General features: G+C 36.3%; 1 protein-coding gene and 1 non-coding gene across 2 annotated transcripts in view; one reads left to right on the top strand and one right to left on the bottom strand.

The window, feature by feature from the left end:
• Positions 1-27112, bottom strand: part of Rras2 (RAS related 2) — a 123271-nt gene that overhangs the window by 53169 nt on the left and 42990 nt on the right. The window contains exons 2-4 of the mRNA XM_071616374.1: positions 6149-6236; positions 4964-5066; positions 4689-4797 (exon numbers count right to left, since the gene is read on the bottom strand). Of these exons, the coding sequence (XP_071472475.1) occupies positions 4689-4797; positions 4964-5066; positions 6149-6236 (300 nt within the window). The remainder of the gene's footprint in view (positions 1-4688; positions 4798-4963; positions 5067-6148; positions 6237-27112) is intronic.
• On the top strand, positions 19667-19740 carry Trnav-cac (transfer RNA valine (anticodon CAC)). Its single transcript has one exon. It is a non-coding gene; the product is annotated as a tRNA-Val (tRNA).

Genomic DNA, 27112 nt, shown 5'->3' with positions numbered 1-27112 from the left:
GTGCCTCAGCCTTCAGAATCACTGGAATTACAGGCGTATGCCACTGTGCCCAACTCACTTATTTGAAGTCTGGTTTTACATCACTGTCTTCCAGGAATCAAGGAAACAAGAGTTTGTACATATATTTCTGGTCAAGAGATCTGTACCCACATATATGCTTACTAGAGGGCAGCATACTTTTAACTAAAAGGCACTGTGACAGCACTGCCACCACCAAAGCAAACAAAAAGAAAACACATTGTGAAGACCAAAATAAAAGCAGACTGATATCTACATAAACAAATATTTTCTAGAGTTCCTCAACCCAGAGAATTTTATAAAGACACAAATACTAAGCCTTATCACCTGGATATTCTATTTGGTTGGTCTGAGCTCTACTCAGAATTGTTTTGAACATCCAAAGTAAATCTGAAACAACGAATCCACAGACCTACTTTTGGGAACTTTGAGACTCAGTTCAAAGGCACAAATTATTCAAAATCCATAATAATATGAATTCAAGCAGTAATATATATTCCCAAAGAAAGAAAAGCAAAATGGGAATGATGAGAGTAATTTTATCTGAACAAATCTGGCTTAAAAGGAATAAACTACCTTTCCAACACTCAGGGATATGTCAAGTTAACCCATTAGGTCCCAAGTTTTCGATTCTGCAAATATTTCAACAAAATTGACATAGATACATTAGAACAGATTGAAAACCATGACCTACAGTTTATATAAACAGTTTATATATACATAAACAGACAGAACTCAAAAAGTAAGAGACAGGATTCTTTATCCTAGGATGCCATAGGGTGCACACTGTGTCAAAGCACTGACAGATGAAGGAGACTGAGTTGTATTTTTAGTAAAAGTATAAGGAGTGCCTTTCTCAACTTAATGGTAACCATTAGCAATTAAGTAACTTAACAAGGGGGAAAGGAAAGAGGGCAGCTAAGGTGAAGGAGGGAGGGAGTAAACAAAAAAGTGGAAACAGCTAGTTTCTATACAGCATAGAATCAAGGACGAGAAGCTTGAAATCAGATGATGTATCACAAAATCCACCATCCAAACCCACACACTGCCTCACTAAATTTCAGAATCGATATACAGTCATACTTACCTACTTTCATATTTTAGGAAGGTAAGCAAATCATTCATCTATATTTTCTTCCTATACCTTTGATAGGACAAACAAAATCAGCAATCACTCCGTAAGTGGTCAGATTAGTGATTACACTAAACCACCAAATTCTTCAGACCCTTTTTTATTTAATGTAAATCTTGGGGACTGTTTTATCTACTATTTCATCATGAGGGCCTAGAAAATATGATCAATAAATACTGGGTGAGCTGAGTGCAGTAGCACATGCCTATAATCCCAGCAACTCGAGAGTCTGAGGTAGGTTAATCCCAAATTCGAGGCCACTGGACAATTTAGCAAGACCATGTCTGAAAATAAAAAAATAAAAAGGGTTGTGAATATAACTCAGTGTTAGAGCACCCACTACCACAAAAATTAATACTGGGTGAGTAGATAGATAAAAGGATAAAATAAGTCAGCCAAATCCACAGGTACAGCAGCAAAAACACAGTAAACAAACCCTTTTCTGACTTATTTTTAATAGGTTTCAGAACTGAGGAGTTAGTGGTAGGAATGCCCCCCCTCCTCCCTGATCCACAAGTTCAAAGAACTAAGATAAAGTCTAACAGATTATATCTAAAACAAAGCTGGGTGGGGTAGGGGGTGATGGGGTCCAGGTCAGCAACATAGCAAGCCAGACTGGTTACTGAGAAAGAACATAGAGATGACTAAACAGTAGACATCTCTAAAAAAGGGAGGAGAAATTTTTGTAGGATACCTGTAGCCTATACAGGTAGAATGAGTAAAGGTTCAAAACATTCTAAGCATTACCTTTAATTCTGAAGAGTGACCTTTTATAAAGGCAAAAACCTTTAGTATATAACATTCTCAACTTAAATAGCATTGAGTATGCCCTTCAAGGCTTAGAGAGCCCAAAAGAGAGAACTATGGAGCCCTCACACACCCTGGAAATAAAAGAAAATGAAGAGAAGCCAACAAAGGACATCTGGGAGGAGAGAGGACGAGTAGGAAATGATATCACAGAGTCAAGGAGTGTTTCAAAAAAAGAGAAAGTGATCAACTGTGTGAAATATCATATCATCAACATTTACAGAAGTGGAGTCTTTGACAATGGCACAGAATGAATGATGTCAATATAGGCAAGAATAACAGATTGAAGGAAGAGGAGAAATTGTTCTCAGAACAGACTCAGTTTCTGCTGTTACTTTTTTGTTTTTAAGATGGGCAACACTGTAGCATGTTGTATGATGGTGGGAATGATCAAATAAAAGAAAAAAACAATTGCTAAGGTGTTACCCATAAGTTGGGGAGAAGAAATAGGATCCAGGGCCCAGTGGACAAGCCAGTCATAGACCGTGAAATTTATCACGTAAGTGGGAGAAGAAAAACCTCATATACCACATTCTGTATTAGTAAATGTGGGCATAAGACTATGTAGAAATAGGAAAATATCATGCACCATCAGCTGAGAAAAGAAAAGAAAGTATTACAGGTGAATAACAGGTAAGAAAGCAGGCAATAACTATCCAAACAAGTGAGAAATAAATGGAGTAGGGAAATATGGGAGGATTTCCAATTAGCTCACAAAGGGGTAGTAGTCATGACTTAAAAGTGAGAGTAATCAATATGCCTGACTACAGTGCAAAGGAACCCAGAAAACAGCAGACAGACAAAGCATCAGGAGTCATAAAATTTGTCTTTATGCTTGTCATGCAGAAAACAAAATATGAATGAGCAGAACATTGGCCACTAGATATCAGTCACTTGCTTTACTCTCTTCTGAGATTTTTGGTGTGAGGGCGAGGGCGAGGGCAACTTATGTCTACATATATGATTTAGGAAAAAAAAAAAAAAACAGAATAACTTACTCCAAGCTAATAGTGTATATCTTTAAGGTGATGAAAATAAAGAAGATGTATTTCCTATGTTGTGCTTAAGTTACTTTTTAAATTAAATGAAAAATTTTATGATCCCATGATATACAGACAAAGCAAATGCTACAGTATGTGGAATACCCACAAACCAATGAAAACTGCACGCCATATACTAGCAAATTCCAATACAGAGATTATAGACCTTACCCTAAGCTAATGATGGTAAGGGTTTGGTTCTAATGGGCCTATATCCTCCTGCTCTCCCTAATCCACCACAACCTACACAAGAGGAGACTATTCCAGAGAGTCTTCCACCCACTTCATTACTGCCACTGAAAAAGTTTGAGAAAAGATCCTTTTATACAATCAAGGCGTGCTGGGAGCAGAAATTAGCATGAGAAAGGGAGAACCCCTTCTTCACTGCATATCTACTTTGCCATTACTTCTCAGAACCCCCAAGGAAATAAAAAGACCAAAATTAAAGTTTATATTGATTTAATATAAAGAGCACTTTTTTTTTTGCCTTAACTTTATAACAATTCTGATTTAAAGGAGACAGAGCAGGAAAGTTTATTCTGCACTTAGTGTCATCAAGAAATATTTCTAAATCTTAGCATGAGAAGAAATATCCTTCCTCTTGAATATCTTGAATTTTGTGTGTGTCCAACAAAATTTTTACAAATAAAGCACAAAGACTATGTTTTAAACAGTTAACTACAAAATAAAAGCCTAGCATCAACATAAACTGAGCTGTTTATCAATCAACTTTTCTTCATGTTTATACTGTTCCAATAAACTCTTTCTTTTCCCAGTACTGGGAATTAAACCCAGGGGCACTCTACCACTGACCTACATCCCCAAAATTTTTATTTTTTATTTGGAGACAGGGTCTCAACTAAGTTTCCCAGGCTGGCCTGGAACTTGGATTTTCCTGCCTCAGCCTCCCAAGTGACTAGGATTACAAGGCAAGTACCACCATGCCCAACCCAACAAAAATCTTTTTGTCAACCTAAGGTTATATAAAAGCCAACAAGAGAAACAATTTAAATAATAATTATTCCAGATGTGAACAAGAAACTAAAGACTTAAATACACCCCAAATAAAGTAGGACTGCATCAATTTACAGCCGACTTTCTTCCTCTCCCCTACAAAAAATGAGTGAACAACACATACCAAAAAAAAAAAAATTAAATAATAAATTTTTCAAAAGTGAGTAAGAAAACAAGTGAGAATAAGTTTGCAACTAAATATATTCTTATCTTAAAGGCTACTAGTGTTAGAGCAGGCCAGTGTGAAGAATTAATAGAAAATTCAGTTGCTGAAGTTAGGAAAAATTCAAATACTGTAATTTACATTAAAGTCAGTCTCTAAACAAAGAAAATTTCATATTAACAGTAAATAAAGTAGGCATTTGAGATTGTCTAACTAAATTAGAGTTCTTAGATATTACCCAAGAAATTACATGGGACTGGAACTAGTACAAATACTTGTAGGCTTATAGAATCTTCTGAAATTTTGTGTAAAACCATGAAATTTAAATTTCTCTAAATCTCCTTTTTATTGTTTACCTAATGTAACTTCTCCAAGATCCAGTGTACTAAATTCAGCAATAAATACTGAAGTGACATCAGCACAGTTGTTTCTTTTTGATCATAGGACTTTCTATTATTTCATTAAACTCATCACTTCACTTACATGATTTTCCAGCAATGAAATTCCTTCTTACCTGTCTTTGATGATCCAGGTCTGCTTTATTACCAATTAAAATCATTGGAAACTCATCACGATCCTTTACTCTGAGAATCTGTCTTTGAAACTTATAGATTTCTTCAAAACTTAAAAAAATAAAATAAAATAAATTAATTGATTTGACCAGGAATCATAATTCAACGAGCTCCATACTCCAGTTAGTATTTTATTATTAAAAACAAGAGAATCTAAATTCAATAAAATCATGATGTAGACAGGACCAATGGCCTACATTTTAATATTGCTACTAACCTGCCTCTATCTGTGACTGAAAAAACCAAAAGGAAGCCTTCACCAGTCCTCATATACTGTTCTCTCATGGCACCAAACTCTTCTTGTCCAGCTGTATCCAAAACTAAAGGGAAAAAAACAAACAAACAACAACAAAAAAAAAAAACCCCGTGTTTTCATTTTTTATAAACTGCTCCTCTACAAGGATAGGCTCCTTTCGTGTGGGTCCTCTAGAAAGCCTTATTCTTGGTATAAAAAGGAAATGACATTCCTCTCTCTTAATACTTTGTTCTCAATATTAAAGACAAACATATTCTAATGGCAGACAGTTACAGAGCTTATTTTCATCAGCACAGATCCATTTTACAGTTAGAATATATTAGCATACCAATTACAAGGTTAAAAATATCAAACACATCTATGCAGATAGAATCAGATAACCTCTGAAATCACTTGAATATTTATCTCCTCCATGTAAAGATCTGAAAAAGATATTATAAATTCAAGAAAGAAATTGCAGTTGTTACCTGTCCTCATGCCACACAAATACCAGACTTTGGACAGGTGCTAATACATTTCTTAATCTCTATGAATAAAAGAATCACACAAATTAAAAGAACAGGGTTTTGGGCTGGGGTTGTGGCTCAGTGGTTGAGTGCTTGCCTTGCATGTGTGAGGCACTGGGTTCAATCCTCAGCACCACATAAAAATAAACAAACAAAATAAAGGTATTTGTTCATCTACAACTTAAAAAAAAAAAAAAAAAAAAAAAAGAGCAGGGTTTTCTCCTGTGTGGAAGTGGTATATTTAACCAGGCACAGTATTTGTTAAAGCCTCTGGGCTTAAACTCTTTGGTCACTTCCCCAGTGTAGCCTTTGCCAAACAGCAGGAAGAAATGAGACCTGATTTTCTATTTCCAGCTGTACCAATAAATACATTTCAACAAATTATAAGACCAGTCTTAGCAGAACAAGACCAGTTCAATTACTGTTTTACCTTTCATTTACAGAGACATATTTAAAATTGACCAATATGAAAAAAAAAAAAACTGACCAATATAGAGACTCGTCAAAACTAATGAAAAAGGCAGGCTTATATTGAAGACCTCATCTAATATTTCCATTATACTATATAATCAGCAAAATACCAGAGGTAACTTTTTAAAAATAGAACAGATGAACTATTAAAATAAATAAGTTTACTTACTATCTAGTCGGGCTGCTCTGTCATCTATCACACACTGCTTTGTGTAGGAATCTTCAATAGTTGGATCATAATCTGTTACAAAATAGGACTGTAAAAAAGAAAAAGGAAAAGAAAAAAATTCATGCCTGTTTGTTAACTTTATAGAATTCCATTTAGTCCAAACTAATCAAATGTTTTCACTGTATTGGGGTTTATTCTACTATATGTTAATTCCCTAATAAATGAGTCTCTTTAGAGCACCTTCCAAGTGAAGAAAAGATACTAAATATCTTTGGATTATCATATAAGAAAAATGCCAAGATTGCAAATCATCTGCTATAATTTTTTATAATTAAAGCTAAGAATCTAGAACTCAAGTTCTAGAAAAACTAGAAAAATCCAATAAACTGTAATTCAGACCTACTTATATTTCACATAAACATCAGTCCTAAAGATAAAAATAGATGCAAAGAAATTATAAGAAAGAGGGCTGGGATTATAGCTCAGTTGTAGAGTGCTTGCCTTGCATGCACAGGGCCCTGGGTTCAATCCCCAGCATCACAAAAAATGAATATATCACAAAAAAATACATACACACACACACACACACACACACACACACACACACACGAATGAAAGAGGCCTGGAACATTCCTTCCCCCACCTTCTTTTCTCATTATTATTCCCCTTTCAGCAGAAATGATGCTTCAGAAACATCATTCAGGATTACTTCATCTGTAGGAATCTCAAACTTCATCTAATCTTTTCATTTTTAACTTAAATTATATTTCTGTTTATCAAAGCTTCACAATTATTATCTTTTAAATCATCATCAAAAGAATGGCAGTTAGAATATCATACTTTTCTTTTAAAATGTTCTAAAAATAAAGCAATAATCTAAAAGAAACCATTTCTCATTTCTTATCAGAAGGCCAGTACCTGTGATACTGACTTACTCTTCTTCTGGTCTATCTCCTTTGCTCGCCTAGGGATCAACTTCCTCACAGTCCACTGTCCCACTGACTCATTTTGACTCATTTAACAAAACCTGAGAAAGGACTCAGAGGAAGAAAGCTTAATGCTAGCTAGGATCCAGAGCCAACTGTTTTTGGCCATTCTTCAGGAAAGGGTTCCTGCAGAAAGCCATTGCTCTAGGAGCACAGAGTTCTTAGGTAACATCCCTCAACTTGGTGGGCTATGCTCAGAAAGCTACTCAATAGGTACTCAGAAAGGAGTCAAGAAAACCCTAATTTGGGGAGGATACTAATCTGCCTGCTACTATGGCTTTACATATTTATTTTATTGGAAAGGTCTTTCCCACAATTTATTTTTATTTGAGGAATAACCTTAACCATAGAATTCATTACCCATAACTGTATTTCCCTCTTGATGGTCCCATTTAAAATGTATGACTTACTAAGAAAAAAAAAGAAAAAAAAGTCTGTTAAAGAATCATTTACCAACAGTAGCAGCCATCTCCACCATCAGCCCCCATGTGCATTTAAACTAAACAGGTATCAAAACAATCCTGAACTAAATGTTGGCACTCACACCCCTTCAAAAAGTAAATACAACTGGCAACAATTTTCTTTGAACTTACTACTCTTAAACAACATCAAACTGCAATCTTACACCAAAGAAGTTGAATAAGCATATTATTCATACTTTGAAGATGAGTTTCTCTTAAGATATGTCTCTTTGCAGCCACCTGATATTTCTGGACATCCCTTCATCTTATAAAACCTGAAATTCATTAGCTATTCCCATTATATGCCTGAAAGTATTGTACCATCCCTACCACTTTGATTGAAAATAGAATGAATAAGCAAATATTATTAAATATATTTTTACAAATGTGCAAGTTATACATGATAGCTGGAATTCTTCAAATATGATGAACTTTTATACTGTGATACTAAATTACGACATTAACATGCTGAGCCCAGTGGCATATACCAGCTACTCAGAAGGCTAAGGCAGGAGGGAATGTAAGTTCAAGGCCAGTCTGGTCAACTTAGTAAGATCCTACCTCAAAATAGAAAAAAGGGATGGTGATGTAGCTCAATGGCAGAGTGCCCAAGTTCAATTCCAAGTACAAGTACTGGGGGGGGGGGGGGGGGGGGCCGCGGGACTTAACATGTATCATTCATTGGTTTATGTGACTTTGAAGTCTATTATAATAAATTATTTGTTTTTCTTTTTAGTAGTTGTAGAAGTTTCATATTTCCTTTGAATGTCAGTTCTTTAAATACAATATTACAAGACTTCCAAAACTCTGCTAACACTGGCATGGTTTTGTTCCACACACATTAATTTCCACACACATTAATTTTTAAGGTGAACTAACTTGGGATTTCTAGATATTAGTTCCACATCTCATCTTTACTACATCCTATTTTCAAAATTTGTCTAAAGACTATCATCATCTTACTACATGCAACTTTAAAAAGACATCCTCATTGAAAGATTCTTTCTAGGGAACTCACTCTAGGGTCTGTCAAAAAATTAAAAAACCCTTTCCTGGGCTGGACATAAAGCCCAGTGGTACAGCCCTTGCTGAGTATGTGTGAGGCCCTGGTTCAATACCCAGTATCGGGAGGGGCACTTTTCTGATTAGGGGAGCAGTTCAATGGTAGAACTTGCCTAGTGTACATAAGGCCATGGTTCAATTCCCAGGACTGCAAAAAAAAAACTACCTTCCCTCTTATAATTCATTCAGTAAGCAACAGGTCAGAATGTGCCTAAAATAAGCATTCATTGTACCACAAAAACATAACATTTTTGTCACTTTAACTCAGGTACCAGATATATGAGGCAGCAGACCACCAAAAAGTAATCAGTCTCTGGTGATGGTCAATCCTGAATTCAATTCTAACTCTGCTACTTTAGATCTGTGGCAAATCACTTTACTTCTCTACCTTTAGCATCTATAAAACAAGAAGAGTTACAGAAGCTTGTGGAGCAGATAAAAAGAAGTAATGCATATAAAATGCCAAGACATGTTGATGATTAATCAATGACAACCATACAATAACTGCATTACTTTTCTCATGCAATTATATATCTGAACTGTTGTTCTTATTCAATTATAAAGACTTCAACTATAAAGACAGAAGCAGCTGTAACAGTTCCAGTCCTATTTATACCACAGACCAACCATGTGATCTCTGGTACTTAGTATCTCAATGTTGTAATTCAAGATAAAATATTTTCTAGATATAAGTAGTAATCACACAGGTATATAAAAAAGTAAAAATCCATACAATTAAGATTTGGGCATTTTTTATGTACATGAATTATACCTCTAGATTATACAAATTAAGTAGCTTCTTGTTTCTTATAGAATTCATTAGTTTCTTTACACAGTACATAAAGCCCCACACAGTGTGATCTGTGATATTCACTATTCAAAGCATTATATCCCACTTCCTGAAACCCCTCAACACAGTTTTCTTGCTTTCTTGATTTCAAACATTTGTAGAAAATTACAATTCTAGCATGGATGGAGCACCCACTATGTACTCTATCAGTACAAGGTCCCTACTTTCATGGAGCCCACTGTTTTTAATACAACATTAGTAACTGAGCTACTCTTAGGGACAGGGGAGTTGGGGAGTATAAATGTATAGGAAGGTCAAAGGTCAAAATTATTATAAAGCACAATACCATTCTTGTTCGGAAGGCAACAAACTTAAACAGGTTAATACTGCAGTAATGCATGGGAACTATGTGTACATTTACTTTAAACACAGAACCTCAGTAACACGCCAGAAAAGAAAACAGACTCTTTCCTGAAGCTGAAAGTTACCATCCATAGTTCAGAAAGACTATTATGTGGCAGAAGTGGGATTGGGGGCAGGGAGCACAGTATTGCATTGAGCTACACAGAGGAGGTTCACTCAAGGGCAGGGAATAAGAATACAACAAAGGGTTCAGAAGAACACACTGAAGGAGAAAGGAATTGGAACTGGAGGAAAGCACCATGCTTCCCTGGTACCACACCAAAGTAGAAGGCTCCTAGCCAGAAGAAAGAGGATGCCCCATTCATGCTAGCATTGCAATTTTCAACAAATGTCTAAAATCAAAGGGCACAATGCCTCCCAGGTTGTTAAAGTAGCAAATGAACTTCAGTTTCTTTAATTTAGGGTAGGAGAAACTATTCCATTCAGATGAGAAATGTATTTCTCCTAATAAAATCTGGTTGTGTAAGGTTGTGGAAAACCCTTAATAGCACAAGCGTATTATGACAAGCAGGAATGTCATCATTACACACCTCTAGATTGCACAAGCAGCCCTCTAGTTGGCCTCCTAAAAGCTATGCCAACTCACTATCATCCTATTCAAACATTCTATGTTAAGGATGAAAAGAAGGGGAAGAGGAGGAGAGCAAATGAGTTGCCCTTCCTCATTCAGTAGGCAGGAGTGACAATTCACTTTCTCCTGACACTAACTAGAGGAAAGTGTAGTTCCCGAGTACGGCCACAGGGTGGTGTCGGGTCTAGGAACTAACAAGGACTGGGAGTTTATGGGAGGTTCTGGTAAACAGTGAATTCAGTCCATTGGTTAAGTCTACTACTCTTGCACAGAAGATATGAAGCTAAATCTGAGCGACCACAGAGGAGTTGTAAATATATGAGCATTTCAGACATTCTCAGGATTCTTGGGAGTCCTCAAAAAGAATAGGGGGTAGAAAGAGGAGGGAAAGGAAACATAAACAAGTGTGGGAAAACCGTGACCTGAGTCTACATAAAGTCTACATAGGTGTATGTTATACTGTTCTCTGAAATTCTGCATATATGACAATTTTTTACTAAGATTAATTTTTAAAAATCTTATAGACCATAAGAGCTATAGAGAGTCAAATCAATAAAAAAGGATAAGGGCTAAGAATGATGGTACCCATCCATAACAGCTACTAGAGAGGCTGAGGCAAGAGGATCACCAATTCAAGGCCAGCCCAGGCAATACAGCAAGACCCTATCTCAAAATAAAAATAAATTTTAAAAAGGAATGGGATGTAGTTCGGGAGTGGAGCACCACTGGATTCAATTCCAAGAACTGCAAAAAAAGAGAGGGAGGGAAGGAGGGAAGATGCAAAAAAAAAAAAAAAAAAAGAAAGAAAGAAAAGAAAAAGAACAAAGGATAAGGGATCCTTTGTCAATTCTGAGCTTTATGACCTAGAAGGCTGAGGGTCTGGTTTGGGGGGTTGGAGACTTGTTTGTTTGTTTTCCTTGCTCAGAGTATTTTCTGGGCTTTTTTTTTTTTTTTTCCCCACTTTCCCTCTCCTTGTTATTATCTCCTCTCTTTCAACAACACATGTATCTTACTATACTGTTTTATATTTTTACTGCCCCTTCCTCCCTCCATCCAACTAGAATTTAAACTCCTTAAGGGCAAGGACTTTTTAAAAAGGTAAGTAACCTGCCTAGAGTGCCAACATCAACTCACTGATAGATCCAGGACTGAAATGGAAGATTCTGAGCCCCTGCAGCTTTCCTACTGGGCCTCTCCAGAGGGTTCAGTCAAGGGCAGGAAATAAGAATACAACTTCTTTCCTGCTTCCACTGCTCCCATAAGAAGTAAGATATCCCCAACAACATCCACCAGGGATTAAGTATTTACCATATGGCAGGCAGTTTATAACACTTTATTATTGGTTTCTTATTTAATTCCCACAATGAACCCTTCAACAGATAGTCCCTTTTTACAGACTTTTTTAAAATGAGGCACAAAATTATGTTACTTCTTCAAGGTCACCCAACTAATAAGAACTATTTTATTTATTCATTTGTTTGTTTGTTTGTTTATTTGGGGCTGGGGATGTGGCTCAAGCAGTAACGCGCTCGCCTGGCATGCGAGGGGCGCTGGGTTCGATCCTCAGCACCACATAAAAATAAAATAAAGATGTTGTGTCCACCGAAAACTAAAAAATAAATATTTAAAAAATTCTCTCGCTCTTAAAAAAAAAAACTACTATTTAAATTTAGATCTGATCTTAAGCTCATATTCTAAGACTATATTATTATTGTTCTCTTAAGCTCATATTCTAAGAATATATTATTGTTGTTCAATAAAATTCATACACTATTCAAATTTTTCACTCCTTTGCTGGCCTATAAAATGAATAAAAATACCATGAAAAATAAGGAGCAAAAAAAACAAGACTAACAAATTCACATTCCTGCCTCCTTCAAAAAACAAACAAGCAAACAAAAAACCATTGTGAAATAATCTAGAGGTAAAATCCTATGATTTTTTCTGTCCCCCCCTTTTAAGTTAGCACTTCCTTATTATCACTTCTATCAACATAATATGTATGTTTTTAAAACCATGATACAATAAACCAAAACATGAGATTTCATAAGGACTTGGTTTCTCTGAGGAGACGCATTTATAAAGTCTTTGTTGTAGACAGCTCAATAAGAAGAAAATACAAGGGCTCTGGAGTCAGACCTGGAATTCAAATCCAGATGCCATCCTACTTGCTAGCTACCTGAATTCCTTGCAAATTAAAACATCTCTAACCCCCATTTCCTCAATAGGGGAAAAAAAAGTAAGAACTGGGCTAGTTTAAGGAGAGCATATCCCAATGCCCACTATAAATGTGGCAAAAGAAAGACAGCAGACAACAAAAATCTTCCTGAAAGCAGAAAGAATGAACCGTGCGGGTGGGGGACAGCACACAGTTGCCCCTACGGATTTTAAGGTTGCAGATCACCAGTTCCTGCTATGTATCCTCCATTCTCCTTTTCCAGCCAGGAGCACTAGATGAGATTACCCTATCCCTGTCCTACCTGTAATTCCAGTGTGTGAGAAAATCTAGGGAGGCTGCAGAAAAAGAATAGGAAGAGACTGAACTGTGCAAGTAAGGCAGGCCAGAATACAGCTCTACAGTTGTACTAGCTATGGGAAACTGAAATAACTCACTTAACCTGTCTAAATCACAATTGTTCTGCCTATGAGATGAAGAAACACCAACTTTAGAGGATCACTGTAAAAAGTAAAAATATGTACAAAGCACAGTATATGACACACAGAGGCATTAATAGATTTTGGCAAATAAAACCCAAGTCACATCTTGCTTTCTTTGCAAGGCCTTCAACACTTCAATTAGAAAACTATCTCAATATAGTCTCACCTTAATATTCTGTTACCCTAGGTTGGGGAGTATAGCTCAATAATGAAGCGCTTGCCTGGGATGTGCAAGGCCCTGAGTTCAATTCCCAACACCACAAAGAAAGATGAATTCTCTTACCCTTAAGGTGTTGACAGTCTGAATTTTCCCAACCTCAAAAATTCCATCTTATTATTAAAAGTTGTGATTTGAAAAATATGAATGCCAAGCTTTATGTGTGCCATGTGACTGGTAGGCAATTTTAAAATGAAATTATAACTATCTTTTCATGTATGTGTACATAAGAATATATAAATAACTCATAAATGTATAAATAACAGACTGAGCTCAATAGGGCTCAAAATAGGGCATAAAATTTTTCTGCCAAGTCCCTCTGTGGGCATGTTTTTTCCTTGATCCTGAATGAAATCAAAGAAAGTCTCAATTTTTTTCTAGTCATCCTTTGATTATAAAATCTTCTTCAAATCACTTTCAACCCTCAGAACATTATAATTCTAATAATCAAGATGTCTAGCACAGTGTCTTAATTACATTAGTCAATACTCATCTAAATTAAAGCTGATTTAAAGCTTATTCCTTTTTCTAGGTTGCCTGAGAAGTCTGCAACTAGGCTGGAGGTGGAGGGATGTCATCTTCCCTCCCTGTCTCAACCTCTTATAATGCATATCTTCTGTCCCCACAAAGGCTGTCCCTGGTTCCCTCGGGGTGGGAGCTGAAGAAGTGAAGAGGGCTAAAGTAGGAGGTGGGGGGTCAAAAGGCCACACCAATTAAATGTGATGTTCGGGCTTTCTTGTGAGAGCCTATAGATTTCCTGAGACAGTGCCCAAAGTGAGGCCTTTGACATAAAATTCTTAGGCACTGAATGAAACTTGGCCATTTACACTTCCAACCCTGAATCTCTGGGGGTTTCACGGATCCTTCCCTCCTGACTTATGTCACTTTTTCGGTGACCATGTACAATGTCCCTTTTGAAATGTCTTTTAGCTGATTCCACTCAGGAAAACACTACCATCTTCCCAAGTGCAAAATACTTAAAACACAAAGCTTCTTCCTTTCCCTAAACTCGCTACCTGGGGGCTACTGAGCCCCAGATTTGCATACTAATTCTTATGACCCTGCCCCCAAACTCCAGGGGATACTAGTCAAGCTCTTGGACTGATTTGGTTAAAAGTACCACCCACCATTTGGCTTAAATGCAGGGGGCTTAAGAGAAACATACCTCATCTCTTTCCTCCACTATGTGTAGAGGCAAAAAATACTAAAAGTTCAAATACTAACATTTCTCCAAAAATGTCCTTGTCAGAGCCTTTAACACTGAATACTGACTCTCTAACAGTAAGTGTGAGCTAAGTGTACAAAACCAATTCAGGTCTACCCTTTATGCAAATCAGGGTAACTGGGCACCTTCTGTTTTGGGGGCTTCGATTAAACTAAAACAGATTACAGTTCCAGTAAAAATCCTGTCATATATGTCCCCGGGCACACAGAATTAGATTTGATGTGCCCCAGGAATAGCTCATGCTTTTTAGAACTTTCTTGGAGTCAAGTAATGTGCCACTTTGCACATATTTAGAATCTCAAAGTACCACACATATTTAGAATCTCAAAGTACTGACCAATAGGAAGCCCAATAACTGTGAAGATCATAATGAAAAGTTAAGAATTAGTTTCCCGGGTCTGGGGTGTTAGCTCAGTGGCAGAGTGCCTGCCTAGCATGTATGTGTAAGAGACTGGGTTCGATCCTCAGCACCACATAAAAGTTAAAAAAAAAAAAAAATTTTTTAAGGTATTATGTTCATCTACAACTAAATATATAGATAGAGGTGTGAGAATTAGTTTCCCTGAACACAACAAGGACCTAGTTAGCTATCAGCAGTCTCTATTTTCTAAAACAAGTGCAGTGCAAATTCCTCTGGTAACACTAGAGAAGACCAGAGTAACTTCAGGCAGCTGTGAGCCAAAGAGGAGATCTTCCTTGTGTCACTTTTTAACAGCAGCTGTCAAGTCACAGAGAACCTTTGTTCCCTACAACACCCTCCCTAATTTTTATGTCAAATGTTTCCAATATGCTTAATAATCCTAACTCAAATGTATATTTTTTTCCTGATTGAAATTAGTATTCCATTTAACCTAACATGTATAATCACAGATATCTCCATAATTTATGACCTGGAACTCTACTGCAGTACTTTAGAAGCTACACTAAATCCAGTATCCTTTTAGTTTCTTTTTAACAAAATTTAGTCAGTCAAGGTATATAATTGTCTCAGACTGCCTAAAGCAACCATGTGCCTTTCAATGGACTTCTGTGCAACTTCAGCTATTGTGTATACACCTCATGGTATGGTATATAATTGCAAATGAATGGACCTGGTATGCCACCAGCAAAAACACAGTACAAAGTCAATGAACAAACTGATTCTATTATAAAAGTTTATTTCTAAGTCAGTTATATGGTACTTTTTTCCCCAGGGAAATCTTTTTCTAAATTATAGTTGTATGTCCATAGCCCAGACCATAAAGCTAACATTAAATATGGTCCTGAACCAGTAAAAGGCCCACTTTCTAATCTCTAAAGCAAAGACATCTGGCCCAAGATGAAAATGGGAAAAGAATTTTTTCTTTTTCCAGAGCAAGCCCAAAGCAAGACTTAAGAAGAAAATCTTGTTCAGACACCCCGTATATATTCCAGCCTCCTCAACCTTCCTAACTTCTGACTACCACTGTCCTCTGGCTTTCGACTCCTTATAAAAACTTTACTGGAATAAAACACCTCACACCCACCTACCACTCTTCCTACTGTTCCTTCCTCTCCCAGTTTAAAAGTAACAATTCCCAGGAACTAAATGAAATATCAGTCTAAATAGAGTACATTGTAGTAAAGGAGAGAGAGCAGTCAAGGAGGAGGAAGGGAGAAGAGGTGGGGGAGGTGGAGCAGCAGCAGCAGCAAAATACTAAACCAAAATGAATCTTCAACAACATTTATGAACAGGTCAAAAAGAAAAGGCTTTGGGCTATGTGAAAGGAAAATTACTCGGGGTAAATCACCATTTCATGATGTCAGCTCCCCAAAGGAGGCTTTACTTAATCTGAACTGCTTTTATCCTTCCAAACTCATGAGCTTTTTTTTTCTCCTACTCCCTCCACAACCCAACTACAACTTACAAAACTATCCTACTGAGCGGATAAGACTACACAAAAATTTATAGTTCTTAATGCCAGTGGATTTTGACAACTGTCACAAGAGGAAAAGGGGCCAGGAAGGATACAGCCACTATTCATAGATATGAATTATTTGTAGGTAAGACAAGTTTAACTTAGTCACCACCTTTCATCCTTTTTTCATCTTCTGTATTCATCCTTTGGAGCTGACATAATATTTATAAGCCACTGAGCAATCATGAGTCAGTGGCCTGTTTTAAGCAGCCTGAAAATTTTATTTCCTTTGAACTATTAAACATTGGTTGCTTTCACATTGTATTATTGTATTCTCATTTCAAGAGACAATATGTAAAACCTAAATAAAGTTTTAAGGATAAGAATTAACAATTTTTTAAGAAAACAGTGATGACTATGCTAGCAGAAATAATTGATAAACAACAGAAAAGGATATCTAAGCCTAGTTGGTATGTTATGTAGACATTAACAAATACTTCACACTATCCCCATAGGAGGTTGGAGAAAATTCCATTACTGTCTTTCATACCAAGGCCTGTCTTTGTCTTTCTGTTCTTGCCTTGGCAGAACTTTGCCTTTCTAGGGAATCCATCCCATCCTTTCTATTCCTGTAGCTGCTGTTTTAATTAAGTTATTCTTCCTTACCTTCATCTCAAGTGGATCAAGAATGACCGAATCACATAATGCTAACCTCTGTAGCACACTTTAGATGAACCAGACAGTGCCTAGCCCTACCTTAGCCACCACCTCTCCCTACCAATATCCTTCCCACAGTGGGGTTCCTGGGTCCTGGTTCTTTCTGTAGGCTCAACCGCTCTACAGACCTTAGTGCCAGCAGAGATTGAAGGAAGAAGCATTGTTAGCTTTGATATTCATCTGACCCTGACAGGATACTGTGATGGCGAAACTGCTTTTATTTTACTTGTAAATCTCAATATCACCGTGTTTCTTCCCTCTTCTCACAGAGTTTCCCAGTCTACACATTTTCTGACTTCAGCATGATCTCTTATCATTGGGCTCTCTTTTGCTCTGAAATCTTTTCTTATATTGAATCTCCTAAGTAATCCACGCCCTTCCTAGAATCAGGGTCTTGTTTTTGTCATTTTTAAGAGCATTACTGGGATATAATTCAAATACTTTAAAATTCATTTAATACATACTAATGGTTTTTAGTCATCTATAAGGTTGTACAACAATCACCAACTCCAGAACATTTTACCACCCCAAAAAGTAATTCCACGCCCATTAGCAGTCATTCCCCATTTCCCCCAACCCTTGCCAGCCCTAGAGCCACTACACACTAATCTACTTTCTGATTCTATAGGCTTGCATAATCTAGACATTTCACCTGAGTGGAATGATACTATACATGGTCTTTGTGTCTGGCTTCTTTCACTTCACATTTTCATGTCATGTTCACAGCATGTTATCAGGACTTCATTTCTCATTTCTTTTTATGGTATACTACTATGGATAACTCTACTCATTAGTTGGGTTGTTTCCACATATTGCCTATTTTGAACAATGCTACTATGAATAATCATATATAAATTATTGTGTGGACACGTATTTTCATTTGTCTTGGGTATATATAACTAGTAGCAGAATTGCTAAATCATATGGGAACTTTATATTTTAACTTTCTCAGGAACTATCACTGTTTTCCAACATGGCTGTACCATTTTACATTTACACTGGCAATATTTTAGGGTGCCAATTTCTCAATATCCTCACCTACACCTGTTATGAAACATCTGTCTTTGTATTATAGTCATTCTAGTAAGTATACAAATGGTATCTCTTTGCAATTTTGATTTGCATTTACCCAACAGGATATTGAGCACCTTTTTGTGCTTATTGGCCATTTGGACATCTTCTTTGTAGAAAGTTCTATTTGAATTTTGGCCCATTTTTAAATTGGGTTGTCTTCTTATTATTGAATATAAGAGTACTTTATATGCCCTAAATACAAGTCCTTTATCAGATATATGATCTATACTCATTTTCTCCCAGAGTCTCATTCTTATAAAATCTTCCTGCCATAAATAAGTACACAGTTCTTAAATTTCAACCTGAGACTGAAGTCCTGATGCTAACCAAAAATTTTCATAATTTCAACTTACATATATCCAGACTCTGGGTACTACTTGCTCCTATGCTCCACAAACTAGTTGTATTTTCTCTCACAGTTTTAGTATGATTGCTGCTAGTCTAGAATGAAACTTCCATTGCTATACCCACCCTTCTAACATCTCATTCACACACCCCAACAGTCTCCATCACAAAACACTTCCTCTGCCTTTATCATGCCCTAGCACAGTCCACTAGTTTCAGTATCCGAATTCGCCCTATTTCATTAAATCTGGAATGCCAATCATAAGACTTCATTTTATGTGCCAAGGGAAAAAAAATCAATGATATGAATCTTAGAAACAATGAAAAACAGTAGTTATACACAACAGCTCTGGAAGTTTGGTTATATTAACCCCATTTTACAGATGAGACCATTGAGACTCAGCAATTAGGTAAAGTGACAAAAGTCAGCAAGCTGGAAGAACAGCGATCCAAATCAGGTCTCACTCTGAAGACATACTCCTTTCATTATATTTTATTTAACCTGTTTTATAAACATCAAAGTTCATACCCTGCACAGGTTAAAAAATCCTAACCAGGCATCACTATCTGCACATATCGTCCCAAATACTCAAGAGGCAAAGGCAGGTGAATTGTTTGAGCCCAAGGATTCAAGTCAAGCCTGGCCATCTCCGATATTTATTTATTTATTTAGTAGTTGTAGATGGACAGAATGCCTTTATTTTATTTGTTTGTTTTTATGTGGTGCTGAAGATCGAACCCAGGGCCTCACACATGCTAGGCAGGTGGTCTGCCGCTGAGCTACAGCCCTAGCCCTCCAAAAATTTTTTTTTAAAAGTCAGTTTCATTCAAAGTGAAAACACTCCAGTGCTATGTTAAGAATAAAGTGTGTCAATTTTAAAAAAGAAGAACACTCTTTGATCCAGCAATTTCACTTCTAGAAATTTATCCTACCATTAGATCTGCACATATAAAAAAAAAAAATGATACAGGCAAGGCCAATTGTCATTGAATTATCTTTAATTTAAAAGACTGAAAACACCATAAAATGTCCTTCAGCAGACATCTGGTTAAATTATAAAAAGTTCATTCAATATGAATATACTCATTAAAAAAAAAGAATAACTTGGGCTGGGGATATAGCTCAGTTGGTAGAGTGCTTGCCTCACATGCAACAAGGCCCTGGGTTCAATCCCCAGCACCACCAAAAAAAAAGAAAAAAAGAATGACTTCATGTACTAGCATCATGTAATCTACAAGATATGCTATTAAATGCATACACTTTATGTTTTTGCTTTATATGCAAGAAACGGAGAAACTTCCATTACATGTTGAAAGAAGAAGTAAGTTGCTGTGAGACATGGGTGGAAGGAAAATAAATTTTTGTAATTTTTGAAATTTGAAACATGTGAATAAAAAAGGGAACACAATGGTTTTGAAAGACCCAAACAGATTAAATATAAGCTCTTCAATAACAAAAGCTAGGCTTTAGTCTACGCTCTAGAAGAGAAAACCTGTTTCTTGGCATTTAGCTATAAATAAGGAATTTGTTATTTATGATCACTCTTTGTAGCTCTATAATTTTATTATAACATATATAGGTCATTCAAAATATAACTTGCAGGTGCTAGAGAATTTCTTTGATTTTATGATACACTGAAAGAATATGGGGATTTAGGTGAGAAAGGCTTGCACACAGGCATAGATAGCCCTGCTCCTTTCTAACTGTAAGATTTGCAACAAATCATTCATCACTGATATCAAGGTTATCTACTTGCAAAGTTGAGTTGATATCTATTTTCAAAAGTTTGTTATAAGAAATGAAATAAGATACGTGAAAACTTTACTGTAAACTTTACGCCATCATAAAATGTAAATTATTGCACATAGACTACATCTTCAGTTTGCATGAAATAGTATAGGAAAGGGCATGAACTTGAGTCAGTCAGCCTGGATATCCCACTTAATTGCTACTATAATCCTGGGAGTGTTATTTAATCTCTCAATTTGTATTTCCTCCCCAATAAGATGAGCATAATGATTATTATTTGAAATGGCTATTATGAAAATTAAGTGATATTGCCAAGTACTCAGTACACTGCTTAGCCTAAAATGGGGATTCAAAAATTGGTTTTCTTTCTTTCCAAACTTAGAAATGATATTGACTGCCTCAACAGCAGACAGGTGAACAACTCATTTCTAGTTGTCACTTTTGCTCCCCCAGAGGCTGGCTTAAACTTGCTATTCTCCTGCCTCCACCTCCCTAGTCACTGGGATTACAGGTGTGTGCCATTGTGCCTGGCCCCAATTTCATTTCTTATATCTTCTAAAACAGAGAATGGTCTGTAAAAGAAAAACTAGAGTAAAGGGGAATGATCTTCACAGCCCACATTTAACTAAACTGTAAAATTTTCACATGAATCTTCCTTAGGTTCATTCACCAGCCCATTCAATCTAGTGTCAGGCACTGTCAGGAGCTGAGAATCCCAGGTGCTCATGAAGCTTATAGTTTCTTAAAGACTGATCATCACCAAGTAAACAAACACTACTATATCAGCAGTGATGTGAACTCTCAAAAAATTGCCAGGGGGACTGGCAATAATAAGAACTAGAAGAGAGGTTATGACATTGCATAATACTGTGAGATAATTCTTCTCTGACAATGTGACATTTGAGGAGGGAATCCTAGACCAAGTTAGGAAGTATGCCACACTATTTTACAGGGGAAGACAATTTCGGGCAGAGGGATTATTACATTTAAAGGTGAGAATACATGTAACATGTTTGAGGAACAGGAGGGCAGTAGTGGTTACAACAGAACAAACAGTATGAAGAGTAGTAACTGAGTTCATACAGGGAAACAAGCAGAGACTTTAGGCCACCGTGAGGACGCTAAATTTTTTTCTAAGCTAATGGAAAACAACTAGAGATTCTGAGACAGGAGTAAAACATTTTGCCTTTCATATTAAAAGTAACACTGACTGCTGTGGGTTATGGAAGCTGGTCAAGAATGAATACAGAGAGATGACTGGAGAGGCTATTAAAAATACAACAAGGATGGGCTGGGGTTGTGGCTCAGTGGTAGAGCGCTTGCCTTGCAAACATGGGACACTGGGTTCGATTCCCAGCACCATATAAATAAATAAAGTAAAGGTATTGTGTCCATCTCCAATTAAAATTCTTTTTTAATTTTAAAAAATAAAATGAGGAGAAAATGACTCCTAAAGAAATAGAGACGAAAACTGGCTAGATCTGCGTGTATTTCCAAAAGATTCAACAAAATTTTGCTGATGAACTACCACATCGATATAGGGTCTGTCAAAACTCGAAATGTTTTGCCTAATTAACTGGAAGAATGGTGATACCATTTATTGGCATTGGTAGGAGGGAGCTGCAGAGAATGGAGAAAAGCATAAAGAATGGTTTTGTACCTATTCTGTTAAAATACTTTATTAGCTACCTAACAGAGAAATTAGTCTAAGGATTCTTGAAAAGGTAGGGCTTAAGACAAATTTGGGAATCAACAGCAGATAAATGGTCAAGATCAAAGAGAGCTGAGGACTGGGACCTGTTGCACTCCAGTATTGAGGCGACAGAACAACAAGGAGCATCCAGGCAAAGAAAATGAGAAGGAACAGTGAAAATAGTAGGACAAGAACAAAGAATATGGTAATCAGGAGGCCAAGAAGAAAATATTTCAAGAAGGGAAAGAGAGAGGTCAACAGTGAGGGCAAACACTTTTATGATATTAGCTATATACCAGGCACTATTGTATCTCTATTATACAGACAAGAAAACTAAAAAATAAAGAGATTAAATAGTGTGACCTTATAACTTATTTATAAACTAGGACTGAAAGAGGATGCTAATGACACCAAGATAACAAGCATCAACCAGGACTACCCTAGGCAAATTGGTCCCCTTAAGGCTAAGTACCTGCTTAAACATGAAAGGAACTCTTCCTAATTTCTTATTCTACGCTAACTGCTGTTTTCCTTCCCACATTTTCTATGCAATAGCAAGAAGGGTTCAGATACTTCATTTCCAAAAAGGGATTAGCCAAGAACCATCACACAGATGCAATCAAAAGTCTGAATATTAACACTGCTTTTGATACTTTTTTCAAGATTTTATGGCAAGAGTTTCACTGATTTAAAAACATTTTAAATGTATTTAGAAAAATGTAATCTAGTTATACTTGAAAATTATCTCAGTAATACACTTTAAAATATGCTCAACTATTTCACAGGAGCATAGCTAGTAGTGAAGGCAATTAACATATAAACTATCAAAGATAAACACAAGAAAGATGTGTCCTAGCAGCTCTGTAAACATGAAAAATTGTTAATAACCTACATGTCCCTAACAGGGCACTGGCTATGGCATACCCATCATAGACTAGTAAACAGCCATTAAAAGGAATGAGGTAAGTTTCCATGAGTGGATTTTAAGTGTCCATGACATACAAAGTTCATTCATTCAACAGATTATTTGTGGAGTGCTTATTACTTAGTGGTAGGATATAGTTTCCTAAGTAAGAATAAAACTGGCATGGTTCTAGCACTTGTGAATGTAACACTTTAATATGGAGACTATATATCTAAACAAGCATAATAAAGACCGTTTTATATGCTACAAAACACCAAAACTAACGTGCACAGAGAATAGATAAGGGGGGAAAGAGGCCTGTACACTGTCAAACCATGGGTTTAAATCACAAATAAACTTTAAAACAACCTTGTTATTATTTCATTTCCTTAATAAGAATTAAATTTCTCATGCCTTCATCTCAAAATAGAAGAGCAGAAGGAGATAATGCTCTCACCAGTTTTCCTCTAAACCACCTGCCTGGAGGCCAGGCAAGGGATTCTCAGAAAGTGGCTGTCTATTCACACCAAGGACCACCCTTCTTCCTTCTGTTTAACCTCATGCATCCACCCAGCAATTCATAGTAGTTTTTAAAAAAATTCCTTTTTATGACACACATATTTAAATCAGACTAGATCACTAGATAAATGTAAAATCTTTTGAGTGAATAAAAACATTACTTATATAAGAAGGAACCACAAACATATTCATCTTAAACAGCAAAGTATGTATATTTTAAAAGTTAAGAGCTAAATGGCACATATTCATAGAATTTAAGACTCTGCTCACACCATTTAAAATAACAAATTATAACTTGTCTATGCGTGTTCCACTTAATCTCATAGTAAAAGAATGCCACATCAATTGGAAACCACATGAAGAGAAACTAAGCATGAAACCAAATTCTTAATCACATTTTTATGCATATAATATAGATCAGTTTCTATAACTATTATTACATTTAGTAAAAGTACTTTCACACACTTATTAGCAAATTCAGGAAGAGACTTATTTACTATAGTGAGACTGACTAGTGTCACCCAAAAAGACAATCCAACTCCTAATCTCTGGAAACTGTGAATAAGACCTTACTTGGAAACAGGGACTTTGCAAATGAAATGAGGTGAAAGAACTCAAGGCGAGATCATTCTGGACCTAAATCAAATGACTATCCTAAGAGGAAGGAGAGGGACATCTGAGGCACACAAAGAAAAGACCAAGAGGGGAAGGCCAAATGAAGGCAGAGATAGAAATTAGAATAAATACCTACAACCAAAAATACTAAGGACTCTGGACAACTTCGAGAAGTTAGGACAGAGGCATGGAAATGACTCTCTCTCTAAATCTTTAGAATAAACCAACCCTATCAAGAATTGGATTTTGGAGTTAAATTTCCTTTGTTTAACCCACCAAGTTTGAGATAATTTGTTACAGCAGCCCTAGGAAACTAATACACTCATCTACAAAATTTGGCTGCCCCCACCCCCCTTTTTTTGTACTGGGGATTGAACCCAAGGGCACTGAGCCACATGCCAAGACCTTTTCATTTTTTATTTTGAGAGAGGGTCTTGCTAAGTTGCTTAGGTCCTCTCCGTTGCTGAGGCTAGCTTTGAACTTGCAATCCTCCTGCCTCAGCCCCCCAAGCCACATGGCATGCACCACCATGCCCAGCTTGGCTGCCAAATTTTAAAGCCATTTCTAAACCCAAGATTAGAACAAAATAAAACTATTTTTTTCCTGTCACAAGTTACCAGAACTCAAATACAGAGCTGCTTAACAGTATCTACATTTCATTTTATTGCATTAATATATACATAGACCAATGAAACAATTGTTTTTATTCCCTGAACTAGAGATTTAGTAATTCAACAAAAACACAAGAAGAAAAAGTATAAATGGAAATGAATGAAATGTAACTAAATGATTGTAAGGTTCTAATACTTTTAGGAAAGTAGTCCATATAATCATTTGTTTCAAAAGGCAATACATCTGAAGAGTAATCCCTAAAAAATAAATGAAACTGGGTGTGATGGTAATCCCAATTACTAAGGAGACTAAGGCAGGAGAAGCACTTTAGTTCAGGAGTTCTAAGACCAGCCTGGGCAACATACATACATACATACACTGGTGTCAAAATTTTGAAAAGGAGATTAACTCTTTTTTTTTTTTTTTTCTCTTTTTTGGTACTGGGGATTGAACTTAGGGGTGCTTTACCACTGGGCGACATCCACATCCTTTTTACTTTTTATTTTGAGACATGGTCTTGCAAAGTTGCTAAGGATCTAGCCAAGTTGCTGATGCTGGCCTTGAACTCCTCCTGCCTCAATCTCTAGAGTCACTGGGACTACAAGCCTGTATCACCATGCCCAACTATTCTTTTTAATTTTTTTTCTTTAAAATCCTCACTGTAGAAAAACTAAAAAATCCTAAGAAAAAATTGTGAAGTTCACCTTTCAAACCAAAGCCCATTTGGGCATTTTCTCAACTTAAAATGTGAAACTAGACATCTACCTTGGAAGCTAAATAACCCTGGCTTAAATTTTTCAAAACAGGCTCATCATTGAAGATCTTTGTTTACAATCAAGTTCATATGGCAGTTATACAACTATGAAATTCAGAGTTTACAATGGAAATTCTGACCTAATTTTAACATAAGCTTTATAAAAGAAACACACAAATGGGAACTATAAGGAGAGATTTATTGTCATGGGGGTTTCCAACAAGGTGCTTTCCCTTGATCATTTTGGGTCCTGAACTGTTCTGGTCTCTAATCATAATTTACATATCAACTAAGTCCTCAATTTAGAAAAAAAAAAAATGTGCAAAAATAAGAAGTGCAGAAAAGCAATAAAGTTCAAAATATTAACAAATTTTATTCAAGAATTGTCTAATGACAAAAATTTCCCTTTCATCTGAATTTATGAAAAATAATTTTCAATTAAATGGCCTAAAAAGTATATAAAGAGAACCATCTATCAGCTGCCATGCAATATAAAGGCTAAAACACGGAGGAAGAGGAAAAGCTTGATAATTTCTGCCCAACCAAATCACTGAATGCATTTTTAAAGTATTTTGTTAAAAGTAAAAGTTTTGCCTGGTGTGGTAGCACACGCCTATAATCCCAGTGCCACAGGAGGCTGAAGCACAAGGATTGTGAGTTGAAAGGCAGCCTCAGCAACTAGGTGACATAGTGAGACCCTGTCTCAAAGCTAAAAAATTGAAAGGACTAGGAGTGTGGCTCAGTGGTTATACACCCCAGGGTTCAATTCCCAATTTAAAAAAAAAAAAAGTTTCACTAATTGCAGGTAAATTTCTAAACTAAAATTCTGTCATTTAAATGTGTATTCAAAAATACACAGTATCCCCACTCCTTAAGTATGAACAGCAAATAATGACTTCCTCTTAAAAAATATGGAAAAGTGGGGGCAGGGGTTGGAGAGTGACTTTGTAGTAGAAGACACACATTACCTCAGTCAGGGATTAGAGTCAACCTCAATAGTCATAAACCATATTGAAGTTTTATACCCTAGATATGATGTAATGAAAATGGCACTTTAACACTGGGTTCTTACTCTCAAAAAACCTGAAGACCAGCTGGGTATGGTGGCACATGCCTGTAATTCCAGCTACTCGAGAGGCTGCAGCAGGAGAACTGCAAATTCAAGACCAGCCTGCGCAACTCAGCAAGTCCCTGGGGTGTAGAAATTTTAAAATGGACAGACATGTACTTCAGTGGTTGAGCAATTGCTTTGCATTCATGGTTTCAATCCCCAGTACTCATGTACACAAAAACAAAAACAAAGAAACAACCCTAATCCTAGTCCAGTCATGAGAAAAATATCAGAAACATTCCAACAGAGGGGCATTTCACAAAATATTTAATGAGGACTCATAACAGGTTCATCAAAAACAAGGTAAGCCAGCAAAAGAAGCCTAAAAAGACATAATCCAACATAGTATCCTGATGGGATCCTGGAACACAAAAGGACATTAGGTTATCAACTATGTAAAACTCAATAGTTAATAATAATGTATCAGTATTGGTTCATTCTTTCTAGCAAATGTACTATGCAATATAAGATGCTAGTAACAGAAACAGTGTCAGGTTTGCAAACTCTATTATTTCCTCAAGTTTTCTATAAATCTAAAACTATTCTTTAAAAAATAAAGTCTACTTTTTTAAAATAACACATAAATCCAAGCTACTTAGG

Source organism: Marmota flaviventris, chromosome 9 (assembly GCF_047511675.1).
Source record: "Marmota flaviventris isolate mMarFla1 chromosome 9, mMarFla1.hap1, whole genome shotgun sequence".
Taxonomy (NCBI): Eukaryota; Metazoa; Chordata; class Mammalia; order Rodentia; family Sciuridae; genus Marmota; species Marmota flaviventris.
The sequence above is the reverse complement of the archived record's forward strand: the minus strand, read 5'-3'. Positions and strand labels throughout refer to the sequence as shown.